This window comes from Bubalus kerabau, chromosome X (assembly GCF_029407905.1).
Source record: "Bubalus kerabau isolate K-KA32 ecotype Philippines breed swamp buffalo chromosome X, PCC_UOA_SB_1v2, whole genome shotgun sequence".
Lineage (NCBI taxonomy): Eukaryota > Metazoa > Chordata > Mammalia > Artiodactyla > Bovidae > Bubalus > Bubalus kerabau.
Window position 1 is genome coordinate 5,335,343 of NC_073647.1, and position 23,906 is coordinate 5,359,248.

The 23,906-nt window shown below is 41.4% G+C and overlaps 1 protein-coding gene across 2 annotated transcripts in view; it reads right to left on the minus strand.

Annotated features, from left to right (window-relative positions):
• Nucleotides 1-354: 354 nt before the first annotated feature.
• Nucleotides 355-23,906, minus strand: part of LOC129639933 (A-kinase anchor protein 17B-like) — a 59,196-nt gene continuing 35,644 nt past the window's right edge. The window contains exons 2-5 of one of the 2 annotated variants that reach the window (XM_055565228.1): nucleotides 7,773-8,544; nucleotides 6,038-6,168; nucleotides 3,717-3,948; nucleotides 355-1,830 (exon numbers count right to left, since the gene is read on the minus strand). In XM_055565228.1, coding sequence (XP_055421203.1) covers nucleotides 496-1,830; nucleotides 3,717-3,948; nucleotides 6,038-6,168; nucleotides 7,773-8,528 — 2,454 coding nt within the window. In that variant the 5' untranslated portion in view covers nucleotides 8,529-8,544 and the 3' untranslated portion in view covers nucleotides 355-495. Of the gene's footprint in view, nucleotides 1,831-1,855; nucleotides 2,208-3,716; nucleotides 3,949-6,037; nucleotides 6,169-7,772; nucleotides 8,545-23,906 lie in introns of those variants that run through there. The other variant, XM_055565229.1, reaches the window with a different exon arrangement.

The following is a 23,906-nucleotide window of genomic DNA, read 5'->3' on the forward strand; positions in this document are numbered from 1 at the left end:
TCACACACACTTTGATCTATACTTTATACTTTGGCAAGAGAAGCAAGGTTTTGCATTTGACCTTGCTCAAGCTCCTAAGTGTTTGCTCTCTTGCTCTGTAGTTGCTAACTACATAGCTACATTTGGTTTTAAATTTTCTTCTTTCAGATTTTTACTGTGAATAAGGGTTTCCTGATCTAAGAAACCTTCAAAACATTTGAAAATAAAAAGAACTAGTGAAGTTGTCTCTCAAATGGCTTCTATAGTCAATGCGCTCCCGACTGTTATGTCTAATGTAGTAACTATCAGAATTCAGCATGAAATCTCCAGAATACTCACGTCTTTTCATCTTTCCTGCATCCCAGTTATATTCTGACCTCCATGGTATCTCTCTTCTTTTGGGAAAATCCCACAAATAGGAAGCATTAGCAGTTTTTGGTGATGTTACTGGCACTTGAAAGAGCCTATAGTTGACTCTGTGGTCAAATGCACTATCACTAAACTGCCTCCTCTTTCCTATGAGGGTCTGGCACTGGATTTCCTATGAGTATCACTGGCACTGGATTTGCGGTGGTGGCTTTCATCAAATAAGTATTGGGGAGCCAGTATTTCCCTCTCTTTGCTGTTGCTGTCCTCATTTCTAACGGAATTGTTTTTACCCTCAAGCCACGAACATCCCAGTTCATAAGTAGACCTCCTGCCTGGTTTCCTCAGCTTGTATTCAGAGTATTTTTCCTCCCCATCATGTTTCCACTCTGCATACAAGGCCTGCTGACTTGACATAATTTCTGGATCACAAGTGATGATTTCATCAGCATCAAGACATCCCTTTTCTGGGCAGCTATCATACGTGGCCACAGACTTCTTTTTCTTCTCTCTGTTTACACTAAGATTATCACTGAGACATTCAGAATCACTGCTAATTTCCTCTAAGAAATCTCTCAACTTCAAATCAAAGTCTTCTGACCTCTTAGATGAGGAAACTTGGCTTTGACTTGTGGATATGGGATCCTGGACTTGGTAAGCATGAGTCTTTTCCAACAGATGGCTCTTGTCATCAGTTGGGGACAGGCAATCACCAGCTTCACTGGCTGTGTCCTTAAAATGATGTTGAAACTTCTTCGTGCATTCTTCAGCATAATCCACTTTTCTTTTCTTTTGTGATATATGCTCAGGATTCCAAGAAAGATTTGTCCAGAGATCATCTTCCTGCACCTGTTCTCTCCTATCTAGATGTTGCATTTGGCTCAAACTGGTTGAGTGATGCTTATGTTTTCTCAAATTGATTTGAAAGCTATTTCCTTTCACAAGGACAGTTCTCTTCCACTGACATGTGCTTGTTATGTGACTTGGTTCTAGGCAGATGCGGGCATATTTTGGAGTTTGATAATGGTTTAAAAGATAGCCAATAAATTCATCTGTTTCATAGATCTTCTGTTTCCTGCTATGGTCTCTCTCAACAAATTTGGAAGAATAGGAGGTATTAGAACCATGCTGGTCTTCTTTCTCAAGAGATTGACCTTGAGTCATAATTTGCAAGGAATTCTGTTCACAGCTCAAACTTTTATTGTATTCATCAGTTAATGATTTTCCAGCTTTCTCTTTTCTTGCTGATTTTTTCCTCCCAAGGTGATGGGAAGATTTACATAAGTGAGCTCTAGCTCTTTTCTTCATTTTTCGTTTACGTTTATAATCTGACTTGGAAACATGGCATTTTAGCTTTTCCTCCTGATTTTGAAGATCCTGAGTGTTTGGTTCTTCTTTCTTCAGAGTTCCTGACATGGTCCCCAGAGCATGATGAGCTTTGAAGCCTGCAATATTCGCCTTCCGTGGGTAAAATTCTTCAGACTGCTTCAAAGAAAAAGGTTAAAAATCTCACATGAAAAGCTCAACAGGTTAAAAATCTCAAAGAAAACTGGGCTATATAGCACTGTTCTGAAGAGGTCTCTAATTACACCTAGGGTAGATCCAAATTAGGAATAATAGCACACTGAAGAAACAGGAGGTACAAAATTAAATGTCCCCATCTAATAGGGGCTGCTTTGACTAGGTCTGTGCCTGTCCTTATGTTAGAAAGCACCCCGGTTACATACCTTCAAAAGCACATAATCCTTTTTTCCTTTGTTCACAAATTGATGGGTCTACTTACTGTTCCAGGTATTGTGCTCAAGGGTGGGAAGCTGAAGAGGAATAAGAAATGCTCTACAGTGCTCCCTGGGGCTACAGTCCTAGAACAAGAAAAGACTGGTGGGTGAAATATGTGTCTTAAAGGGTCAGTTGGCTTTGTAAAAGCCAAACTGCCTTTGGGGGTTTTATTCCGGCCTCTTCCTATGGATTACAAGTGAGCATGTCTTTGACCTGACCACCTCGGTTGGAAACAAGATAGCAAGTAGAAAATATGGCTGTGACAATGGTGCTCTCTGCTGTCCATGACTGCAGGGCAGGTGAAAGGTGTGGACTACGGCCCCTACCCTGCTGGGAGAGCTTGTACTGAGCTCCCACTGACACTCGGCACAAATCAGGGCTCAGAGCTTACCCAGGAATTGGGATTCAAATTTGGTACCACACACATTGAAAGAGAGGAATTCTTCAAAAGAAGTCACTTTTGGCAGTCATTAAGGCAAACTAACGGAGAAGGCAATGGCACCCCACTCCAGTACTCTTGCCTGGAGAATCCCATGGACGGAGGAGCCTGGTAGGCTACAGTCCATGGGGTCGCTAAGAGTCGGATACGACTGAGCAACTTGACTTCACTTTCACTTTTCACTTTCATGCACTGGAGAAGGAAATGGCAACCCACTCCAGTGTTCCTGCCTAGAGAATCCCAGGGATGGCAGAGCCTGGTGTGCTGCCGTCTATGTGGTTGCACAGAGTTGGACACGACTGAAGCGACTTAGCAGCAGCAGTTGAAGCAAGGTAAACTAAAAAAGATCCAGCTCGCCTTATTGTCAAGATAAATGTGAGGTTTTTCTGATCCTGATTTCATGCAGTTTGATGGGCCATACCAATGAGAAAAAAACAAAACAAAAACAGGTGAGATGGCAAATATACCTAAAATCAACTCTACTGAAAATGAATGCCATTCACTCTCGGTGTTTAAGAACGCTGAATGTGGCTTTTCAAATGAATGCTTCGGTCTTTACTCTGGGGCATCTGCTGAATCTGGTTATCTTTAGGAGGTCAGTAAATGGGAGAACAAAAACTTCCCCAACTGAAACTCTCCAAACAAAACAACTGGCCTATGATGTGAGGTATTCCTTAGCAAACAGTTGAAGACTAGACTAACATGTCTGTTCAAGGCCCTCCTTTCCCATCCAATCCTGTCACTGATGAATGGCCAGCGAAAGGTAATGTAGGACTATAAACTCCACATCCCTCCTCCTGGCATTTTCTGTTACCTCCATTAGGAGCTTAGAAGAGTAGGTGCACAAGCTACACTGCTCTGAGTGACATCGTCCCAAAGTTGAGAAACACAAAGTGTGTGTGTGTGTGTGTGTGTGTGCACGCCAGATGGTGGAGGTGAGACCCAACCCCTTCAGAGAACCTGAATATCCCTTGGGTCAATGCAAAATTGTGGTTATTAGAGACCAGCCTATTGAAAACAAACCTCAACGAATACAGTAAGTCTTCCACAGCCACTGGTTAAACAATAGGCTGCTATTTCAAAGTAAAGGCCATAATGACTCAGAGAGGTCACTAGCTACCCAAACCAAAGAACAATGGGGCAAGAGCCTTACTGCAATTTTCCTCAGGAGTGCCCGCATCAGGTAGAGGGCCTCCAGCTGCGTCTGGGTCAGTGGGATCTTCCTCTTCTCCAGGTCTTCAGAAGAGTTGGACCCTGGTTGGGCCTCCACTTTGGCGCTGTTCTTCTGTCTCCTTTGCCGGTGCCTGTCCCTTTCCTTCTGGGTGCGTCTCTTGACTCTGGCCTTTCTCCTCTTTTCCTGGACCTTCCTCTCCTCTTTTCTTTTTCTGGATAATGATTAAGAGAGTGAACCCTTTAGAAGGTGTTTATTGGGCAAAAGGGTTACTCTCTTCCCCACTACCTCCTCCCTGGCAGGAGTTCCCCAAAATCTCCAGCTACAACACCCCAGGGCTCGACATTAGACCACTGAGGACAAAAGACACTGTGACACATCAGCCAAGGGGTGAGATGCGTAACGAAGTTGGTCAGTTAGAAACACGTACAGGAGACCTCATGCAGAGAGAGTGTATTTAAAAAATAAACGAAGAAGACTACTGAATTCAAAGGAAGGGCCTCAACCTCCCCCCACCCCCCGCACTTTCTCAAACCAGAAGCAGGGACTATGGGATCTAGCATTCGCAGTGATGATTCCATTTCTCTTGAGATCAAAACCTGTCCTGAGCTGGTCACACAGACAGACGCAAATGAAAGTAAGCCAAGGCACTCAGAAAATCTTAAAGGTGAGAACTGGTCTTTAGTGCACACTCCTTAACACAGTGAAGTGTCAGTCACTCAGTCATGTCTGACACTCTGTGACCCCATGGGCTGTAGTCTGCTAGGCTCCTCTATCCATGGAATTCTCCAGGCAAGAATACTGGAGCAGGTAATTCCTTTCTCCAGGGTATCTTCCCAACCCAGGGATTGCACCCAGATCTCCCACATTGCAGGCAGATTCTTAACCATCTGAGCCACTCAGTACATTATCATAAAAACAGGCTGATTTAGAAGAATATGGGCTTATTTTTCTGTTTTCTGAATATTTAAGATGTTTTGGTTAGGCTCTCATAGAGGCATGGAAAACCTGGGGGGTGGGGGAAGGGCAGGGGAGGACAACTGCCTGAGGGAGGACCAAGCCCCAAACTGGAGGATGAGCTCAACTGCATAATCGATCTGGAAATTTGGGGGGACTCATTACCTTTACTGGGATCAGCTTCTGGCCAAGTTTCACAGCCAAGACCTTAGGTAACTCTTAGCACTCCGCCAGCCAAAAAAACGTGAGAGGCACATGGAAGACTACTCTTAAACTCCTATAATTTGGATAAAAGGCTGGAAGAATAAACCTGCAAGGGGAGGAGCCAGGAAGGAGGTAAAACTGGTTTTGGGAGCCCTGTAGTTCTGGTCCAGTTGTCCCTTCTTGGCAAACCCTTGACAATCCAATGGTCCTTTCTAGTCTCAAGCTCCTAAACTGGGAAACAATGATAAGCTCAAAGTAGTAAATACATAGGCTCCTTAAATTCACAGAAAGAACTTGAACCAACAGGAAAAACGGTCTCAACAGATCCTTCTGGGTTAGTTTGATTATTGATCATCTTATGAAAAAAAATCTTTTCCAAAACAGAAAAGAATTTTCCCCCAAAATTTCAATGGATAGGCAAGGTAAACTTTGGTAAATTTAGGTAAACTGGTGAAACTTGTAAGTTGGCAGGCTAGAATTTTCATGCTAAAAGCACCTGGCCTTTTTTTTTTTTTTAATGATTATTAACTCCTAGACAACCTAATCTGGTTGGTCCTACTATTCCTCATTACTTGCTCCTCCTGACAAGCATACTTTTAAAGCATCTTGTTTTTCACTGCTTTCTTCTTTTGGTTTTGTAACAATGTAATGGAAAGACAGCAATTTTCTAATGGGCACCAATTCCTGCTCCCCCCATCATGCTATCTATTAAGTGAACCCATTCACCTGAAGAGATAAATCCGTAAATCGAAAGTTTTAAGAGACACTGATGTATAGAACAGTCTTATGGACTCTGTGGGAGAGGGAGAGGGTGGGAAGATTTGGGAGAATGGCATTGAAACATGTAAATATCATGTATGAAATGAGTTGCCAGTCCAGGTTCGATGCACGATACTGGATGCTTGGGGCTGGTGCACTGGGACGACCCAGAGGGATGGAATGGGGAGGGAGGAGGGAGGAGGGTTCAGGATGGGGAACACATGTATACCTGTGGCGGATTCATTTTGATATTTGGCAAATCTAATACAGTTATGTAAAGTTTAAAATAAAATAAAATTAAAAAAAAAAAATAAAAATAAAAACAGACAAAAAACAACAAAAACAACAACAACAATGCTCTTCATTGAACTAGGTCTCCTCACCTTTCAGCCTTTTCCTCTTCTCTTTTCTTTGCTTTTTTCCTCTCTTCCTCCAACTCTTGTAATTTCAGCCTTTCTTGATTTCTCTTCTTTATAGCTCCTTCACTGAAGTGTTTGGTTGTATCAAACATAACCTGCTCTCAAACAATTCAAAGTATCATTAGAAAAGTTTGCCCGCTGGCTGGGTATGTCCCAGACCAGAGAGCTAAAACTAATTTGTACCTGTCAATGCCAAACCAAATGAATTAAAAATGCCTTCTCTGCGTCCCAGTACCCATACAGTTACACTGCCTCTCAGTCATCTCTCAAACTGTCCTTGTGGGATTTCTAGAACTTTCTTTGGCAGAACCTTTGAGGAACTCACCTGACAGCCATATGCGGCATCATAGTGCCCGTATGGACACGAGTTCTAGGGGATGTGAGTATATTGCTTCTGGTTTGTTATACTGATTAACTGAGTTATTAATAATGTTTTTTTAAATCAGCAGAGACAAAAACAGTCCAGAAATGGGGTGGGGGGAGCAAAGATGTAGGAAAATTGACCAAAAGAGAACAAGATCTGACTATAGTGACTTTAAACAAATTTGCAAATCTGAAAATAAAGTAAAAGTCAGATTGATGCACTACAAATAAATTCGCCTAAAAAATATAAGGATGCAGCTGCTGCTGCTGCTAAGTCGCTTCAGTCATGTCCGACTCTGTACGACCCCATAGACGGCAGCCCACCAGGCCCTGCCGTCCCTGGGATTCTCCAGGAAAGAACACTGGAGTGGGGTGCCATTGCATTGCCTTCTCCCAAGGATGCAGAAGTAGCTATTTAAATATGCATGAGTGACAAACACCAAATTCACCATCACAGTTACCTTTGAAGGGAGTGAGCAGCCTTGACTGAGGATGGTACACAAAGGGGAAGATGTTTTCATTCCACTGGTAATGCTTTATTTTTTAAGCTGCTGTAGTGTGTGGGTGGTCTTTATAGCGATTGCTAGATCTTTTGTCAGACTGAATAGCTCATAAGCTTCAAACATATATTTTAACCCAAGAAGCCTCACACATAACACACACACACACACACACACACACACACACACACACACACACCTGAAGCTACTGAAGCTGAAAGGTCAAATTCACACTAAAGACTGATTTAGAGAAAAAGGGTTTAGCTGCATGAAGGTTTCAAGAACAAGATGACCAGGCATTCAGACAGTCATGAAGCTGTCTTCATGCTGGATAGACAGGCTGACTTTTAGAGGAAAGGAACCAGGTTTGTTGGGATTCTGTTTTAGAATTTACCTGACAGTCGTCATTAATGTATAGTTAACTGTGACTCCCATAGCAAAGAGGGAATAAACTGCCTTTCTTGTTTCAAGCTGCATGTTGCCCTTTCCCAGCAATTTGTCAAACAGAAGAAGCATATGAGATACTTCCATAAGGACCATGAAGAATCCTTTAATGTCCCCAAGGAGCTGGGCAGAGCCCCAGACTATAACAACCATCACTTCAAACCACAGCTGGCAGCGTGGCTGACAGTAGGAGAATGCCCTAATCATGACGATATTTTGCCCCCAAAAAACACCCATTTATTAATGACAACATAAATCTTTACATTAGCTCTTGATCAGAGCCTCCAGGGTGGTCTAAGGAAATCTGTTCTAAAGGCTTCTTTCTAGCTTTTACTCAAGACCACCTGAACCATGGGAAAAAAAGTTTTTATAAAACCCTGGCTGCTCCTTACCTTGATGTTACATGCCAGAGCTTTCCCATCATTTCCTTTAAGCATCAGCTTCATCCCGTGGAGGGACTTCATGGCCTTTAAGAAGTCAGTTGACTCTTGGTACTGTATAAATGCCTCGAACGTCTGCAAGCCGAAGTTGAACCCCCCAAAGCTCCCACTGGTTATAACCTCTCGGTAGGGGTCGAGCATTGGGATATCTACATTCTTGATCTTTCCAAAGCTTTCAAAGACCACCCGAAGGATCTCTTCACACGGCTTCTCCCCACTGGAACCTTTGGGAGCAAACCACTTGCAGGGCAGCCCTTCGAAGTATATGGAATTTGGACTCTTATCATGGTCCTGCTCTTCAGACCCATCACCCATCGGGGTGGCCCCATTTTCCTTGGGGAAGCACTCCCACTCTCCCTGGGCGTCTGTCACCGTGACTTTTAAGTCTGTTTCCAAGCCATTTAGCTTGATGATCTTCCCATGCAACTTGGCCTTCAGGATTTGAACCAAGCTTCGGGTTTCCGCCTCCCCCTCAAACCGGATGAAGTCCCTGGTGCTCTTGGCAAGCCGCACAGTGGTAAACTGGTCAGGACAAATCAGGCTCTTCAGCTGGTCCAGAACTTCCCAGTTAGAGATGGGTCTCGAGGGTTCCGGGCTCTCAGGGAGCAACACATTGATCATCAGCTTTGCTATGGGCTTGAGGTAGAGGTGCTGAGCTGCGCACAGTTCTGTGGCCTCTGAGTTATCATACACCACCGTGACCGTCATGGTATCCACAGGAAACCTGAGAGGGTGAAAAGGAACTATTAGGATACCACAGGAGGGAAACACAGATTCAGCTTTTGAATGGTGCTAGCATTTGTTGGCGGAGAAGGCAATGGCACCCCACTCCAGTACTCTTGCCTGGAGAATCTTATGGATGGAGGAGCCTGGTGGGCTGCAGTCCATGGGGTCGCTAAGAGTCAGCCACGACTGAGCAACTTCACTTTCACTTGTCACTTTCATGCATTGGAGAAGGAAATGGCAACCCACTCGTGTTCTTGCCTGGAGAATCCCAGGGACGGGGGAGCCTGGTGGGCTGCCGTCTCTGGGGTTGCATAGAGTCGGACACGACTGAAGCGACTTAGCAGCAGCAGCAGCATTTGTTGGATTTAGGTCAAACTGATAAGGAAATATACACTACCAGGAGAATTAAGGTTAGAGCTAACATTTGTTTAATGTGTTTTAGAGGTTTCAGAGAGTTTCTATAGACTGTGTCTCAGTTTCCTTAATTGTAAAATAGAAACAATAGGATTTTAGGAAGGAGTAAATGGGCATAGTCCTTAGAAGAGTGCCCCGCACACAGCAAGTTCTCAATCACTATAAGCTGTGACTATTATTTATGCTACTTTATCTCATTTGGTTCCTGAAGCAACCTGTGAATAGGTATTTTCGTGCCTGTTTTGTAGATGGAGACGTTCAATGGATTCAGGAAAATTAAATGGCTTGCCTATACAGGAGGTCTTACAAATAGCTGACAAAAGAAGAGAAGGAAAAGGCAAAGGAGAATGGGAAAGATATGCAGAGTTCCAACTAAATCCAGAGTTCCAGAAAATAGTAAGCAGAGATAAGAAAGGCTTCTTGCTGCTGCTGCTGCTAAGATGCCTCAGTCGTGTCCGACTCTGTGCGACCCCAGAGACGGCAGCCCACCAGGCTCCCCCGTCCCTGGGATTCTCCAGGCAAGAACACTGGAGTGGGTTGACATTTCTTTCTCCAATGCATGAAAGTGAAAAGTGAAATTGAAGTCGCTCAGTCGTGTCTGACTGTTCGCGACCCCATGGACTGCAGCCTACCGGGCTCTCCCGTCCATAGGATTTTCCAGGCAAGAGTACTGGAGTGGGGTACCATTGCCTTCTCCCAGAAAGACTTCTTAAATGAATGTAAAAAATATAGGAAAACAATAGAATGGGAAAGACTAGAGATCTCTTCAAGAAAATTAGAGATACCAAGGGAACATTTCATACAAGAGGGGCAAGATAAAGGACAGAAAGAGCAAGGATGTAATAGAAGCAGAAGAGATTAAGAAGAGGTGGCAAGAATACACAGAAGAACTATACAAAAAAGTTCCTAATGACCCAATTAACCACAACGGTGTGGTCACTCACCTAGAGCCAGACACCCTGGAGTGTGAAGTCAAGAAGGTCTTAGGAAGCATTACTATGAACAAAGCTAGGGGAGGTGATGGAATTCCAACTGAGCTATTTAATATCTTAAAAGACAATACTATTAAAGTGCTGCACTCAATATGCCATCAAATTTGGAAAACTCAGCAGTGACCACAGGACTGGAAAAGGTCAGTTTTCATTCCAATCACAAAGAAAGGCAATGCCAAAGAATGTTCAAACTACTTTACAATTGTGCTCATTTCACATGCTAGCAAGATTATGCTCAAAATCCTTCAAGCTAGGCTTTAACAGTATGTGAACCAAGAACTTCCAGATATACAAGCTGGATTTAGAAAAGAAAGAGGAACCAGAGATCAAATTGCCAACATCTGTTGGATCACAGAAAAAGCAAGGTAATTCCAAAAAAAAAAAAAAAATCTACTCCTGCTTCATTGACTACACTAAAGCCTTTAAAGAGATGGGAATACCAGACCACCATACCTGTCTCCTGAGAAAACTGTATGCAGGACAGAAGCAACATTTACAACTGGACATAGATCAACGGAGTGGTTAAAAATTGGAAAAGGAGTGCATCAAGGCTATATATTGTCACCCTGTTTATTTAACTTACATGCAGAGTACATCATGGGAAATGCCATGCTGGATGACTCACAAGCTGGAATCAAGATTGCTAGGAGAAATATCAACAATCTCAGATATGCAAATGATAACATTCTAATGGCAGAAAGCAAAGAATAACTAAAAAGCCTCTTGATGAGGGTGAAAGAGGAGAGTGAAAAAGTGGCTTAAAACTCAGCATTCAAAAAACTAAGATCATGGCATCTGGTTCCATCACTTCATGGCAAATAGATGGGGAAAAAGTAGAAACAGTGGCAGATTTCATTTTCTTGGGCTCCAAAATCACTGTGGTCAGTTATTGAAACCTTGAAATTAAAAGACGCTTGCTCCTTGGAAGAAAAGCTATGACCAACCTAGACAGAATATTAAAAAGCAGAGACACCACTTTAAACCAGCAAAGGTCCATCTCGTCAAAGCTATGATTTTTCCAGTAGTCACATATGGATGTGAGAGTTTGACCATAAAGAAGGCTGAGCACCAAAGAATTGATGCTTTCGAACTGTGGTGCTGGAGAAAACTCTTTGAGAGTCCCTCGGATTGCAAGGAGATCAAACCAGTCAATCCTACTGAAATCCTAGGAAATCAACCCTGAATATTCATTGGAAGGACTGATGTTGAAGCTCCAATACTTTGGCCACCTGATGCAAAGAGCCAACTCACTGGAAAAGACCCTGATGCTGGGAAAGATCGAGGGCAGGAGGAGAAGGAGGCAACAGAGGATGAGATGGTTGGGTGGCATCACTGACTCAATGGAAATGAGTTTGAACAAATTCTGGGAGATAGGGAAGGACAGGAAAGCCTGGCGTGCTGCAGTTCATGGGGTCACAGAGAGTTGGATGTGACTTAGCGACTGAACAACAATACAGTAACACTCCAAGATTTCAAATCTCTAGTCTGTTGTATAATTGAGCTGAAATATAAAGTCGCAGAAAAACCTGCTGGGGATGGCACAGAAACAGGGCCAGGAGAAAATACATGTAGCACATTTATGGACATGCACCCAGCTGACAGTTCTAACCCAGGCAACTGATCTAACATCTTTCCTCCAGGTTGGTTTCCAAGTCTTACACAGACATAATCTATTCTCATTTCTCCAGGCTGTTGACTTTCACTAAATTGAACTTTTAGATCAAGGGAAGAGAAAACAGCCTCTTCTAGTGAATGACAAAGAGAATCTGCCCTCTACTTTGGGAATGGAAAAATGTCCAAACATGAGTGCTTGCTGGCATTTCATGTGAACAAGCTCTCTTAAGCTGTCCTAACATAAGATCACTGATACTGGCAATTAGGGATTTCTGTTCCTCTTTGCTGACTCCAAATAGCACTTCTCAATAAAGGAGTTTTCTTTTCTAAAAGTAGATGTATTCAGAATCTGTATCACCTGAGTTTCTCATTAATGTTAACTTCAAGGAGATTTAAACACAAACATGTATGGCCAGATGATGGAAACTCTCAGGCAAGATTTACTGCTAAATCATGGTTAACTTTATAGGTACAGAATTCTTTTATCACTGTTCTTGAAAGACCACTCATCAACTCCCTTTAGGGGACAAAGTTTGTATACACTGGTTTTTTTAAAAGCCACTAAATGCAGTGTTTGAACTTCACAGGTGGCACTAATGGTAAAGAACCCACCTGCCAATGCAGGAGACATAAGAGACACAGGTTCGATCCTTGAGTCAGGAAGATCCCCTGAAGGAGGGCATGGCAACCCACTCCAGTATTCTTGCCTGGAGAATCCCATGGACAGAGGAGCCTGGCAGGCTACAGTCCATGGGGTCGCAAAGAGTCGGACACAACTGAGCGACTAACACTTTACACTTTACTAAAAGCAATATCTAAAACATTAGGTTCTACAAATCCTTATGACAGCAATACTGAACTGGGATGATATGAGAATAAACATGCACTACTTCTCCAAAAACATTATCTAAAGAGCAAAATGAAGACAAAATCCAGTCAGTTTGCTGCAATTTGCAACCCAAATAAGTCAACACTAAACTCCTTTAGGAGAAAAAGTAATTTGATATTCAATTGCTGCTGCTGCTGCTAAGTCGCTTCAGTCGTGTCCGACTCTGTGCAACCCCATAGACAGCAGCCCACCAGGCCCAGCCGTCCCTGGGATTCTCCAGGCAAGAGCACTGGAGTGGGTTGCCATTTCCTTCTCCAATGCATGAAAGTGAAAAGTGAAAGGGAAGCTGCTCAGTCGTGTCCGACTCTTTGCGACCCCGTGGACTGCAGCCTACCAGGCTCCTCCACCCATGGGATTTTCCAGGCAAGAGTACTGGAGTGGGTTGCCATTGCCTTCTCTGTGATATTCAATTAAGATACACTAAACCCCCAAATTTATCTGTAGTCAATAGGTATTTATTTAAAGCAAGGCTTTAACAAATGTTCCAGAAAAAAATATACACAAAATAGTTAATCACTTCAAGGTAACCAGTTTGTCAGGCTCTCCAGTATTCCAAGGATACTGCCATTTTAAACATTTTAGAATGCTTTGCTTGGATTGATTTAAAAGTCTGGGCTACATTCTTTTAAATAGTCTTGATGGAGGTCAATTTTGAAATTGTTTTATTGTGGATTTGATATTTCAAAATCATCAAAAATTAACTCAAGAATGCGGTACAGAATGGATGGCTAGAAAGAACAAAGTGATTTTCTTAATTGGCTTATATTCTGAAAAAGGCTCTATATATTTTTTTAATTACTGGGTATATTGCTGGAACAGGTATAGAGCTTTGAAAGATGGGAGCTTTGAAGGACAATATTGACCACTGCAGTCTAACAGCTGCAAAAATGATGCTGATTTTTCACCCTTCCCTGTATCCACACACTTTATAACATGACATAGACATGGAGGTTCATGACATTGTACAGGAGGCAATGATCAAGACCATCTCCAAGAAAAAGAATGCAAAAAGGAAAAATGGTTGTCTGAGGAGGCCTTATAAACAGCTATGAAAAGAAGAGAAGTGAAAGGCAAAGGATAAAAGGAAAGATATACCCATTTGAATGCAGAGTTCCAAAGAATAGCAAGGAGAGATAAGAAAGTCTTACTCAGTGATCAGTGCAAAGAAATAGAGGAAAACAATAGAATGGGGAAAACTAGAGATCTCTTCAAGAAAATGAGAGATACCAAGGGAACTTAATATGCAAAGATGGGCACAATAAAGAACAGAAATGGTATGGACCTAAGAGAAGCAGAAGATATTAAGAAGAGGTGGCTACAATACACAGAAGAACTATACAAAAAAGTTCTTCATGACCCAGATAATCATAGTGGTGTGATCACTCACCTAGAGCCAGACATCCTGGAATGTGAAGTCAAGTGAGCCTTAGGAAGCATCACTACAAACAAAGCTAGTGAAGGTGATGGAATTCCAGTTGAACTATTTCAAATCCTAAAAGATGATGCTCAGCAAATTTGGAAGATTCAGCAGTGGCCACAGGACTGGAAAAGGTCAGTTTTCATTCCAATCCCAAAGAAAGGCAATGCCAAAGAATGCTCAAACTACCGCACAATTGCACTCATCTCACACACTAGCAAAGTAATGCTCAGAATTTTCCAAGCCAGGCTTCAACAGTACATGAACTTCCAGATGTTCAAGCTGGATTTAGAAAAGGCAGAGGAACCAGATATCAAATTGCCAACATCCGTTAGATCATAGAAAAATAAGAGTTCCAGAAAAACATCTACTTCTGCTTTCTTGACTATGCCAAAGCGTTTGACTGTGTGGATCACAATAAACTGTGGAAAATTCTTAAACAGATGGGAATACCAGACCACCTGACCTGCCTCCTGAGAAATCTGTATGCAGGTAAAGAAGCAACAGTTAAAACTGTACATGGAACAACAGACTGGTTCCAAAATGGGAAAGGAGTAAGTCAAGGCTGTATATTATCACCCTGCTTATTTAACTTATATGCAGAGGACTGGATGAAGCACAAGATGGAATCAAGATTGCTGGAAGAAATATCAATAACCTCAGATATGCAGATGACACCACCCTTATGGCAGAAAGTAAAGAAGAACTAAAGAGCCTCTTGATGAAAGTGAAAGAGGAGAGTGAAAAAGTTGGCTTAAAACTCAACATTCACAAAACTAACGTCATGGCATCTGGTCCCATCACTTGGCAAATAGATGGAGAAAGAATGGTAACAGTGAGAAACTTTACTTTTTTGGGCTCCAAAATCACTGCAGATGGTGACTGCAGCCATGAAATTAAAAGATGCTTGTTCCTTGGAAGAAAAGTTATGATCAACCTAGACAGTATATTAAAAAGCAGAGACATTACTTTGCCAACAAAGGTCTGTCTAGTCAAAGCTATGGTTTTTCCAGTAGTCATGTATGGATGTGAGATTGGGACTATAAAGAAAGCTGAGTGCCAAAGAATTGATGCTTTTGTACTGTGGTGTTGGAGAAGACTCTTGAGAGTCCCTTGGACAGCAAGGAGATCCAACCAGTCCATCCTAAAGGAGATCAGTCCTGAGTGTTCATTGGCAGGACTGATGCTGAAGCTGAAGCTCCAATACTTTGGCCACCTGGTGTGAAGAACTGACTTATTTGAAAAGACCCTGATGCTGGGAAAGACTGAAGGTGGGAGGAGAAGGGGACAACAGAGGATGAGATGGTTGGATGGCATGACTGACTCGATGGACATGAGTTTGAGTGAACTCCAGGAGCTGGTGATGGACAGGGAGGCCTGGTGTACTACAGTCCATGGGGTCTCAAAGAGTCGGACACGACTGAGCGACTGAGCTGAACTGAGAGTCGTTGCTATCAAGAGATAGAATTTATTTTCCCCAGCTCTTGAACATGAGTTTGCCTTTTTTCCCCCTAATAGAATGTGGCAGAAGTGTTCTAGTGCCAGCTCTCAGATGAGGCATCAAGTGGCCCTCACTCTCCTGGAACCCTTCCATAGCATGTGGAGAATCCTGGGCTAGCCTGCTTGAAAAAGGCCACATGGGGAAGAGCCCACTTGTGATGGCTCATCAGCCATCCTAGTCCAGCCAGCTCCCAGCCAACCCACCAACTGACGGCTCACATAAGAGCAATCCCCATCAAGATCAACTGCAGCCATCACAGATGAGCAGAACAGTCCTGAGAAACTACAGACTCATGAGAAATAAGAAATGGTTTTTGTTTAAACCACTAAGTTTTCAGATGGCTTATTATACAAAAATAGCTAATGATACAAACATCTAAATTTTAATTTCAAGATACACAATCACACTGAGTACTTTTTACGCAAATAACTAAAAAATTACAAAAGCCCACTCATGGGAGAGTTTGGGGAAGAAGGAAAAACTAGGTACCTTCATATCTTGCTACCGTGCTGTGCTCATTTAGTCGTGTCCAACTCTCTGAGACCCCATGGACTGTAGCCCGCCAGGCTCCTGTGTCCATGGGGATTCTCCAGGCAAGAATACTGGAGTGGGTTGCCATACCCTCCTCCAGGGGATCTTCCTGACCCAGGGATCAAACCAAGTCTTCCACATTGCAGGCTGATTCTTTACCATCTGAGTCACCAGGGAAGCCCAAGAATACTGGAATGGGTAGCCTATTACTTTTCCAGGGGATCTTCTGGACCCAGGAATCAAACCGGGGTCTCCTGCATTGAAGGCAGATTCTTAATCAGCTGAGCTACCAGAATGAAAAATTAATTACATCTTTTTTTTAGAATAACTTGGCAAAACAAACCAAGAACCATAAAAATGCTCATCCCCTTTGAACCAGGAAGCTGCTCTAGGAACTCAACCTAAGGAAAGAATTAAAAATAAGAAGAGAAGATGTTCAAAGATGCTTATTGCGGTGTCATTTTAGATACAATTTTGTCAAAACTATGTATACACAGGAATGAAGTTCAGAAACTGAGTGATGAGTTTTTTGCAAAGTGGTTTTAATAAAATGTTTTGGTGATTTACTCTGTTAACAGAGGCATTTTTTAGTCACTCATTTAAAATCATGATTGATATAAATGGATTGTATGTAAATTTTCTATTTTTCCTTCTACTTAAGATTAAACTCACAAAAATTACTAAAAATCAACTTCTTGACATTAAACGTATGCCTCATATCCTTCACAAGGGCAATTTCCACTCAGTTTCTATATTTTAGCCAGATCTTTCTGCTTTCCTGAAGTATAGCAAATGTTCTCCTAAAATTTGAAGGGAAATGGATCAGATGGTATTTTATAGTGCTTGATACTGGTATTTTTTGACATTAAAAAAAAAACTGGCTATTGCTTCATTCTCACACCGACTCTAAAATAAGCAGTAAATTCTACAGCAGAGGTCACAAGTCAGATGACCACAGTGGAGAGCAAGATGGCCTCAGCAAGTAAAGAATGCCGAGCAGAGACCGAGGCTGGTGCCCCATCTGAAGGCCGCAGTGAGGAAAGGAGGGCCTGGGGTGGCCGCATCTTCTTAGTCATCCAGAGAGGCCAGAAACTTCTAAACAGGACACTTTCTCAACTCTAAGCTTAAACATGCCAATCCTTGAATCTAGTTAAAACTGTACAAGGCCCTACCTTGTGCCTGAAAATAGGTTTTAAAAGGTTTGTGCCCTTTTTCCCCATACAATCCCTGTTTTAATATGTTCAAAAGTAATCTGCCACTGAGTCCATGTATATCTATGGCCGATTTATGTTGATACGTGGCCAAAACTATCATAATAATGTAAAGCAACTGTCCTCCAATTAAAATAAACTAATTTTTAAAAATAATAAAGCAATCTGCTGCTCAACATCGCTAATTATTAGAGAAATGCAAATCAAAACTACAATGAGGTATCATCTCACACCAGTCAGAATGGCCATCATCAAAAAGTCTACAAATAAATGCTGGAGAGGGTGTGGAGAAAAGGGAACCCTCCTACACTGTACATGGGAATGTAAACTGCTGCAGCCACTATGGAAAGCAGCATTGAGGTTTCTTAAAAAACTAAAAATAGAGTTACTATATGATCCTGCAATCCCACTCGTGGGCATATTTCTTGAAAAAACAAAAACTTTAATTCAAAAAGATACATGCACCCCAATGTTCATAGCAGAATTATTTACAATAGCAAAGACATGGAAGCAACCAAAGTGTCCTCTGACAGCTGAATAGATAAAGAAGATTACATACACACACACACACACACACACACATATATAAATGATAATCTCTAGTTCCATCCATGTTGCTGCAAATGGCATTATTTCATATATGTTTTTTATGGCTTAGGAACACATACATATGAAATAATGCCTTTTGCAGCAACATGGGTGGAACTAGAGTTTATCATACAAAGTGAAGTAAATCAAAGACAAATATCATATGATATCATTTATATGTGGAATCTAAAAAAGATGATACAAGTGAACTGATTTACAAAACAGAAACAGACTCAGACATAAAAAACAAACTTATGGTTACCAAAGGGGAAGGGTGGGGGATGGATAAATTAGGATATGGGGACTGCAGATACATAGCGCTCTACATAAAAGAGATAAACCACTAGGACCTACTGTACAGTACGGGGAATTATATTCAATATCTTATAACAACCTATAATGGAGAAGAATCAGTTATATACATATATAACTGAATCACTTTGCTGCATATCTGAAACTAACACAATATTGTAAATCAAACATCCTTCAATTTAAAAAGGAAAACTACTTTAAATTACATATATTATTTAGTAGATATAGTTACACATTTTATGCATATTTATATTTATTAATAAAAATGCATGCGTGCTTAGTTGCTCAGTTGTGTCTGACTTTTTTGTGACCCCATGGACTATAGCCCACCAGGCTCCTCTGTCCATGGGATTTTCCAGGTAAGAATACTAGCATGTGTTGCCATTTCCTCCTCCAGGGGATCTTTCTGACTCAGAGATTGAACCTGTGTCTCTTGCACTGGCAGGTGGATTCTTTACCACTGAGCCACCTGGGAAGTCCATTAATAAAAATGTATCTACTCAAATAGGCAAAATCACTAAGATCAAGTTACCAGGATATGATTTAAAATTGATTCTTTAGAACAACCTAATTTGCCCTCCAAAATCACTGCAGATGGTGACTGCAGCCATGAAATTAAAAGACGCTTACTCCTTGGAAGGAAAGTTATGACCCACCTAGACAGCATATTAAAAAGCAGAGACATTATTTTGCAAACAAAGGTCTGTCTAGTCAAAGCTATGGTTTTTCCAGTAGTCACATATGGATGTGAGAGTTGGACTATAAAGAAAGCTGAGTGCCGAGGAACTGATGCTTTTGAACTGTGGTGTTGGAGAAGACTCTTGAGAGTCCCTTGGACAGCAAGGAGATCCAACCAGTCCATCCTGAAGGAGATCAGTCCTGAGTGTTCATTGGAAGGACTGATGTTAAAGCTGAAACTCCAGTACTTTGGCCACCTAATACGAAGAGCTGACTCATTGGAAAAGACCCTGATGCTGGGAGGGATTGGGGGCAGAAGGAGAAGGGGACAACAGAGGATGAGATGGTTGGACGGCATCACCAACTCAATGGACATGAATCTGGGTAAACTCCAGGAGTTGGTGATGGACAGGGAGGCCTGGTGTGCTGCAGTCCATAGGCTCGCAAAGAGTCAGACACGACTGAGTGACTGAACTGAACTGAACTGAATATACCCTCTAAATACTTAAAAAAAATTGAGGTAAAGGGATTTATAACATTATATAAACTGTATGCATATAAATTATATGTCCACTACTGAGTACTCTACAGTGTGCTTACCACCAGAAATTTAGTTTCCATTCAACACCATACAGTTGACCCCTTTATAATTTCACCCTCTCCCCTGCACCTTTCCCTCTGGTAACCACTACTCTGTTCTCTGTATCTATGTGTTTGCTTTGCTTGGTCTGCTAATTAATTTTAGGTGTTTGTTTGCTTGTGTTTTATATTCCACATGTGAGTGAGATCTTTTGGTATCTGTCTGACTTATTTTACATAGCATAATACTCTACACAAGAGATGAAATCTTGTCATCTGTGACAGCATGGAAAGACCTTGAGAGTATTATGCTAAATTCCCTTTTAATATGTCTGTGCTTCAACTGATAGTAATGGTAGAATTCATTAACAATTTCCCCATCATTTTTACTAATCCCTGTCATATGCCTAATATAAGCTGAGCCCTGATGGCAAAGAATGTCATAAGTATGGCCTTCATCAAAGATTCAAAAATTGAATTTTAATCAAGATTTTTAACTATTCCCATGCTCTAGTATGTTCTACCATGGCCTCCTAGCCCCCTCACACATACACATATCTCTCTTCTAGCCTTGTTATGAAAAGCAACACCACTGAGATCACTCATTCTTCAACGCCTTTGCAGAGGCAAATGAGAACTCCTCTAACCTTCAAAAATTAGAGTTATTCAATAATGTTTACACAGTGCACATTCCAGCAGTATCTTGTGTACACAGCTCTACCAAAGCATTTCACTCAACCAGTTCTCAACGCCAGAACATTTCTAGCAGCTTCTCAGAGAACCGTGGCTGCTTTCTCTAGTCATGGGTCCACCCCATCTTCCTGCCTCTGTAGCTAGTAGCAAAGCTGACTAAATAGCAGCAGAATAAGAGACTAGAGAAAAGTAATCAGTTTCAAGATATTCCCTAAAACAGTTGTTTGAACCTGCAGTGAAAAATCAATATATTGTATGGGGTCTGCAAGCAAAGTTCCTCCAATACCTTCTCTCATTTCAGAAGATACCAGAGGGAGGCCTCTGCTACACCTCAGGTGTTTTAGATCAGAACCATGACATTAAAAGAACCTGAGTCATGAGCAAAGTATGCTTCATTCATTTTCTCTCCCTTTTTCTCACTCTCATAAATACTTGCTGTCAGGGTGCTAGGAATGCTATTTGAATGAGGCACTTTTTTTTTAAAACAGTGAAATAAAATAAGGCCATCTGCACAACTCAATATCCTCTTTCAAAGTGGTCCTTTGCTGCCTTTTTTCTTTAGGCTTCTGAAACTTAAAGTTAAGTCATTTCGAAAGCATTTAAGATGTATAAAGTTATATTGACATATTCTTTGTCAACAAGGCAGCCAAAATGTATTGGGGTCAAATCAACCTAGTACATTTCCAATTTCTCAACTAGTACAGAATTCCAGTAAGTCTTGACCAAATAGAGAAGTTCCCTGGTTTTTCAGTCAAGAGGTCATGGATGAACGTTCAGGTGTTTTGATACATCATTAACCCGAACTATAATTTTTTAAATATTTGTCTATTCAGCTGTGCCAGGTCTTAGCTGAAACATGCAACCTCCCTTGTGGCAGGTGGGATCTAGTTCCCTGACCAGGGATCAAGCCCAGGCCCCCTACATTCGGAATGCAGTCTGTCACTGGACCACCAGGGAAGTCCCCTGAACAACAATTTAAAAACTGAGGCTGACCATATGCTCTGATCTTAAAAGTCTTTAAATCACGTCATTAAAATGAGCAGCACACAGTGTTGCAATAAGAGGAAGACAACCAATCTAGGATCCACCAAATGACTAAATTCTCAAATTAAGATGGTCCTAAAGGGCTTATTGTGGCTCTGGGGGCTTTCAGGGCATAAAAGAAGTGACTTTTTGGAGATCCACAGCAATGACCAATTTGTGACCATGATATACTGCAGTCTTACTGAGAGAGAATCTCTTCTACCAGCACAAAGAAAATCTGCTCTAAAGTACGGTTTAGTACAGGAAATTTTGATCTTGAAATGAAGAAAACTGGATTCATGTTAACTCACCTCTTTGGGCAACTTAATTTCCTGTTTTTGTTTCCCTCTTTTAAAAGATCATATGAATGTTCCCTTTATGTGATAATGTTGGGGAAAGCAAAGTGTTTCTGAGAGTAATAAAAATAAATTAACCCAATTACTCAGCCATAAAAAGAATGAAATATTGACATTTGCAGCAATGTAGACAGACCTAGAGAATACTACGTTTAGTGAAAGAAGTCAGACAAATACTAATACTGTATAATATCACTTATATGTGGAATCTAAAAAAGAATACAAATAAATATATATACAAAACAGAAACAGACTCAGACATAGAAAATAAATTTATGGTTACCAAAGTGGGGAGGGAGGTGGGGAGGGACAAATTTGAGGCATGGGATCAACAACTACATAAAATAGATATGCAACAAGGATTTACTGTATAGCACAGGGAATTATACCTGATATGTTGGAATAACCTATAATGGAAGAGAATCTGCAAAAATACTGAATCACTATGTTATACACCTGAAACTAACACAATATAGTAAATCAACAATACTTCCATTAAAAAAATGTGTGTGTGCTCAGTCACTAAATTAACCTAAAGAAAGGTTTGTGTTAGGCCTTTCAGTGCAAATACATTTATGCAAGTCTGTTAGTATGAGAGTCAGTCTATGGTTGCAAGGGAGGGAGCTGTTATTTAAAATATGCACATGGCAGTTGGAACACCTGTCTGACCAATCTTTTGGTCTTTGACCCCCCTTTTCCAACACCAAGAACATTTTTGTTACAAAATATCTCTCTCTAGACACTTCCACCTAGGAATACCGCCTTGCTGCTGCTGCTGCCACTAAGTTGCTTCAGTCGTGTCTGACCCTGTGCGACCCCATAGACTGCAGCCCATCAGGCTCCCCCGTCCCTGGGATTCTCCAGGCAAGAACACTGGAGTGGGTTGCCATTTCCTTCTCCAATGCATGAAAGTGAAAAGTGAAAGTGAAGTTGCTCAGTCCTGTCCGACTCTTGGCGACCCCATGGACTGCAGCCTACCAGGCTCCTCCGTCCATGGATTTTCCAGGCAAGAGTACTGGAGTGGGGTGCCATTGCCTTCTCCAAATACCACCTTAAACCTTGTATTAATTTACTATGACGCTACTGAAGTAGACACATTGCTTTCTCTTCTTCATATTAGGGGGAAAAAAAGCTATCAGGGATTTAATGGAATGTGGTTGGAGTATCTTCTGTACTTCTGCCTCACTCATTGAAGAGTCAGAGTATTATTTGTGAGAAATACTATTTGCATATCGTCAAGTCACCAGTGTTTTGCTTCTCAGGTTTCATCTTCACAACCTGAAAATTACGGCAAGATTCCTGCCCACGAGTCGCCACCTACAGGGAAAAAGTGACCTTTACATGGGACCATGCTTGGCACTCCTAAGCAGTCTGTGAGAGCCACAGTATTTCACAACCTTTTTAAAATCCCAAGGGAAACTTATTTGAATACACATCCTGCAGGAGAACATACTTTCCAATACCTTCTGGCAAAAGTTTGATAAAGGGAGGAAAGACTGGAAAAGTCACAATTCATGTGAATTCTTCATGGTGGACCTCTGTGTCATAGCACCCTGATCACCAAACACTGCCAAGAAGAAAGGGGGACAAAGTCAAAAGCAGATGCAGTGGTTTGAAAAAACAGGACAACTGTATATTTATGATTTTCAGCATGAATAGCATGCGAGGTTTACACAGTTGTACTTATGGGCCTTCACAATCTGGGTTTGCACCTGTTGAATCACAATTCCAGAATTGACATAGTCAACACATTTCTCACTTTTTGTGCCTATAGCAAATTCTATATAGAGAGAAATTCTATATAAAGAGAAAGTCTATAGAAACCCTTTAGAGTTGCTATATATTTGGTTAGATAGTCCCCCTCCCTTGGAATCTGTGCTTTCTTTTTTCTTTTCCAGAAGAGCGCCACTACCGCTCTGTACTACTAGTACGAGAACAAGCACCACTAATGAAAATCTTTGTACAAATCTTTTAAAAAACTGTTTCCTCGAAATATGTTCCCACGTCAAAGGCCAGGAAAACATTTGCATGGCTCATTACATATTGTCAAGTTGTTCTCCTGAAAGATAAAGTCAATTTATCGTGCCAACGGCAGTGTTAACACGCCTGATCTTCTTGCAGCCCTGCTCACACTGGATCCTTATTGGGTTTCTTTTTCACTTTTTATTTTATATTGGAGTTTAGTTGATTAACAATGTTGTGCTGCCTTCAGGAGCACAGCAAAGGGACCCAATCACAAATATACATGTATTGGGTTGGCCAAAAAGTTTGTTCAGGTTTTAGAAAAATCCAAATACACTTTTTTGGCCAACCCAATATTTATTCTTTCTCAAATTCTTTTCCCACTTAGACTGTTATGTAACATTGAGTAGACTTCCCCATGCCATACAGTAGGTCCTTGTTGGTTACCCACTCTAAATAACAGCACTATGTACATGTCAATCTCAAACTCCCCAACTATTCATTAGCAGCAACATGGATGGACTAGAGATTGTCATACTGAGTGAAGTAAGTCAGACAGAGAAATATCATATAATATCACTTATATGTTGAAGCTAGGAG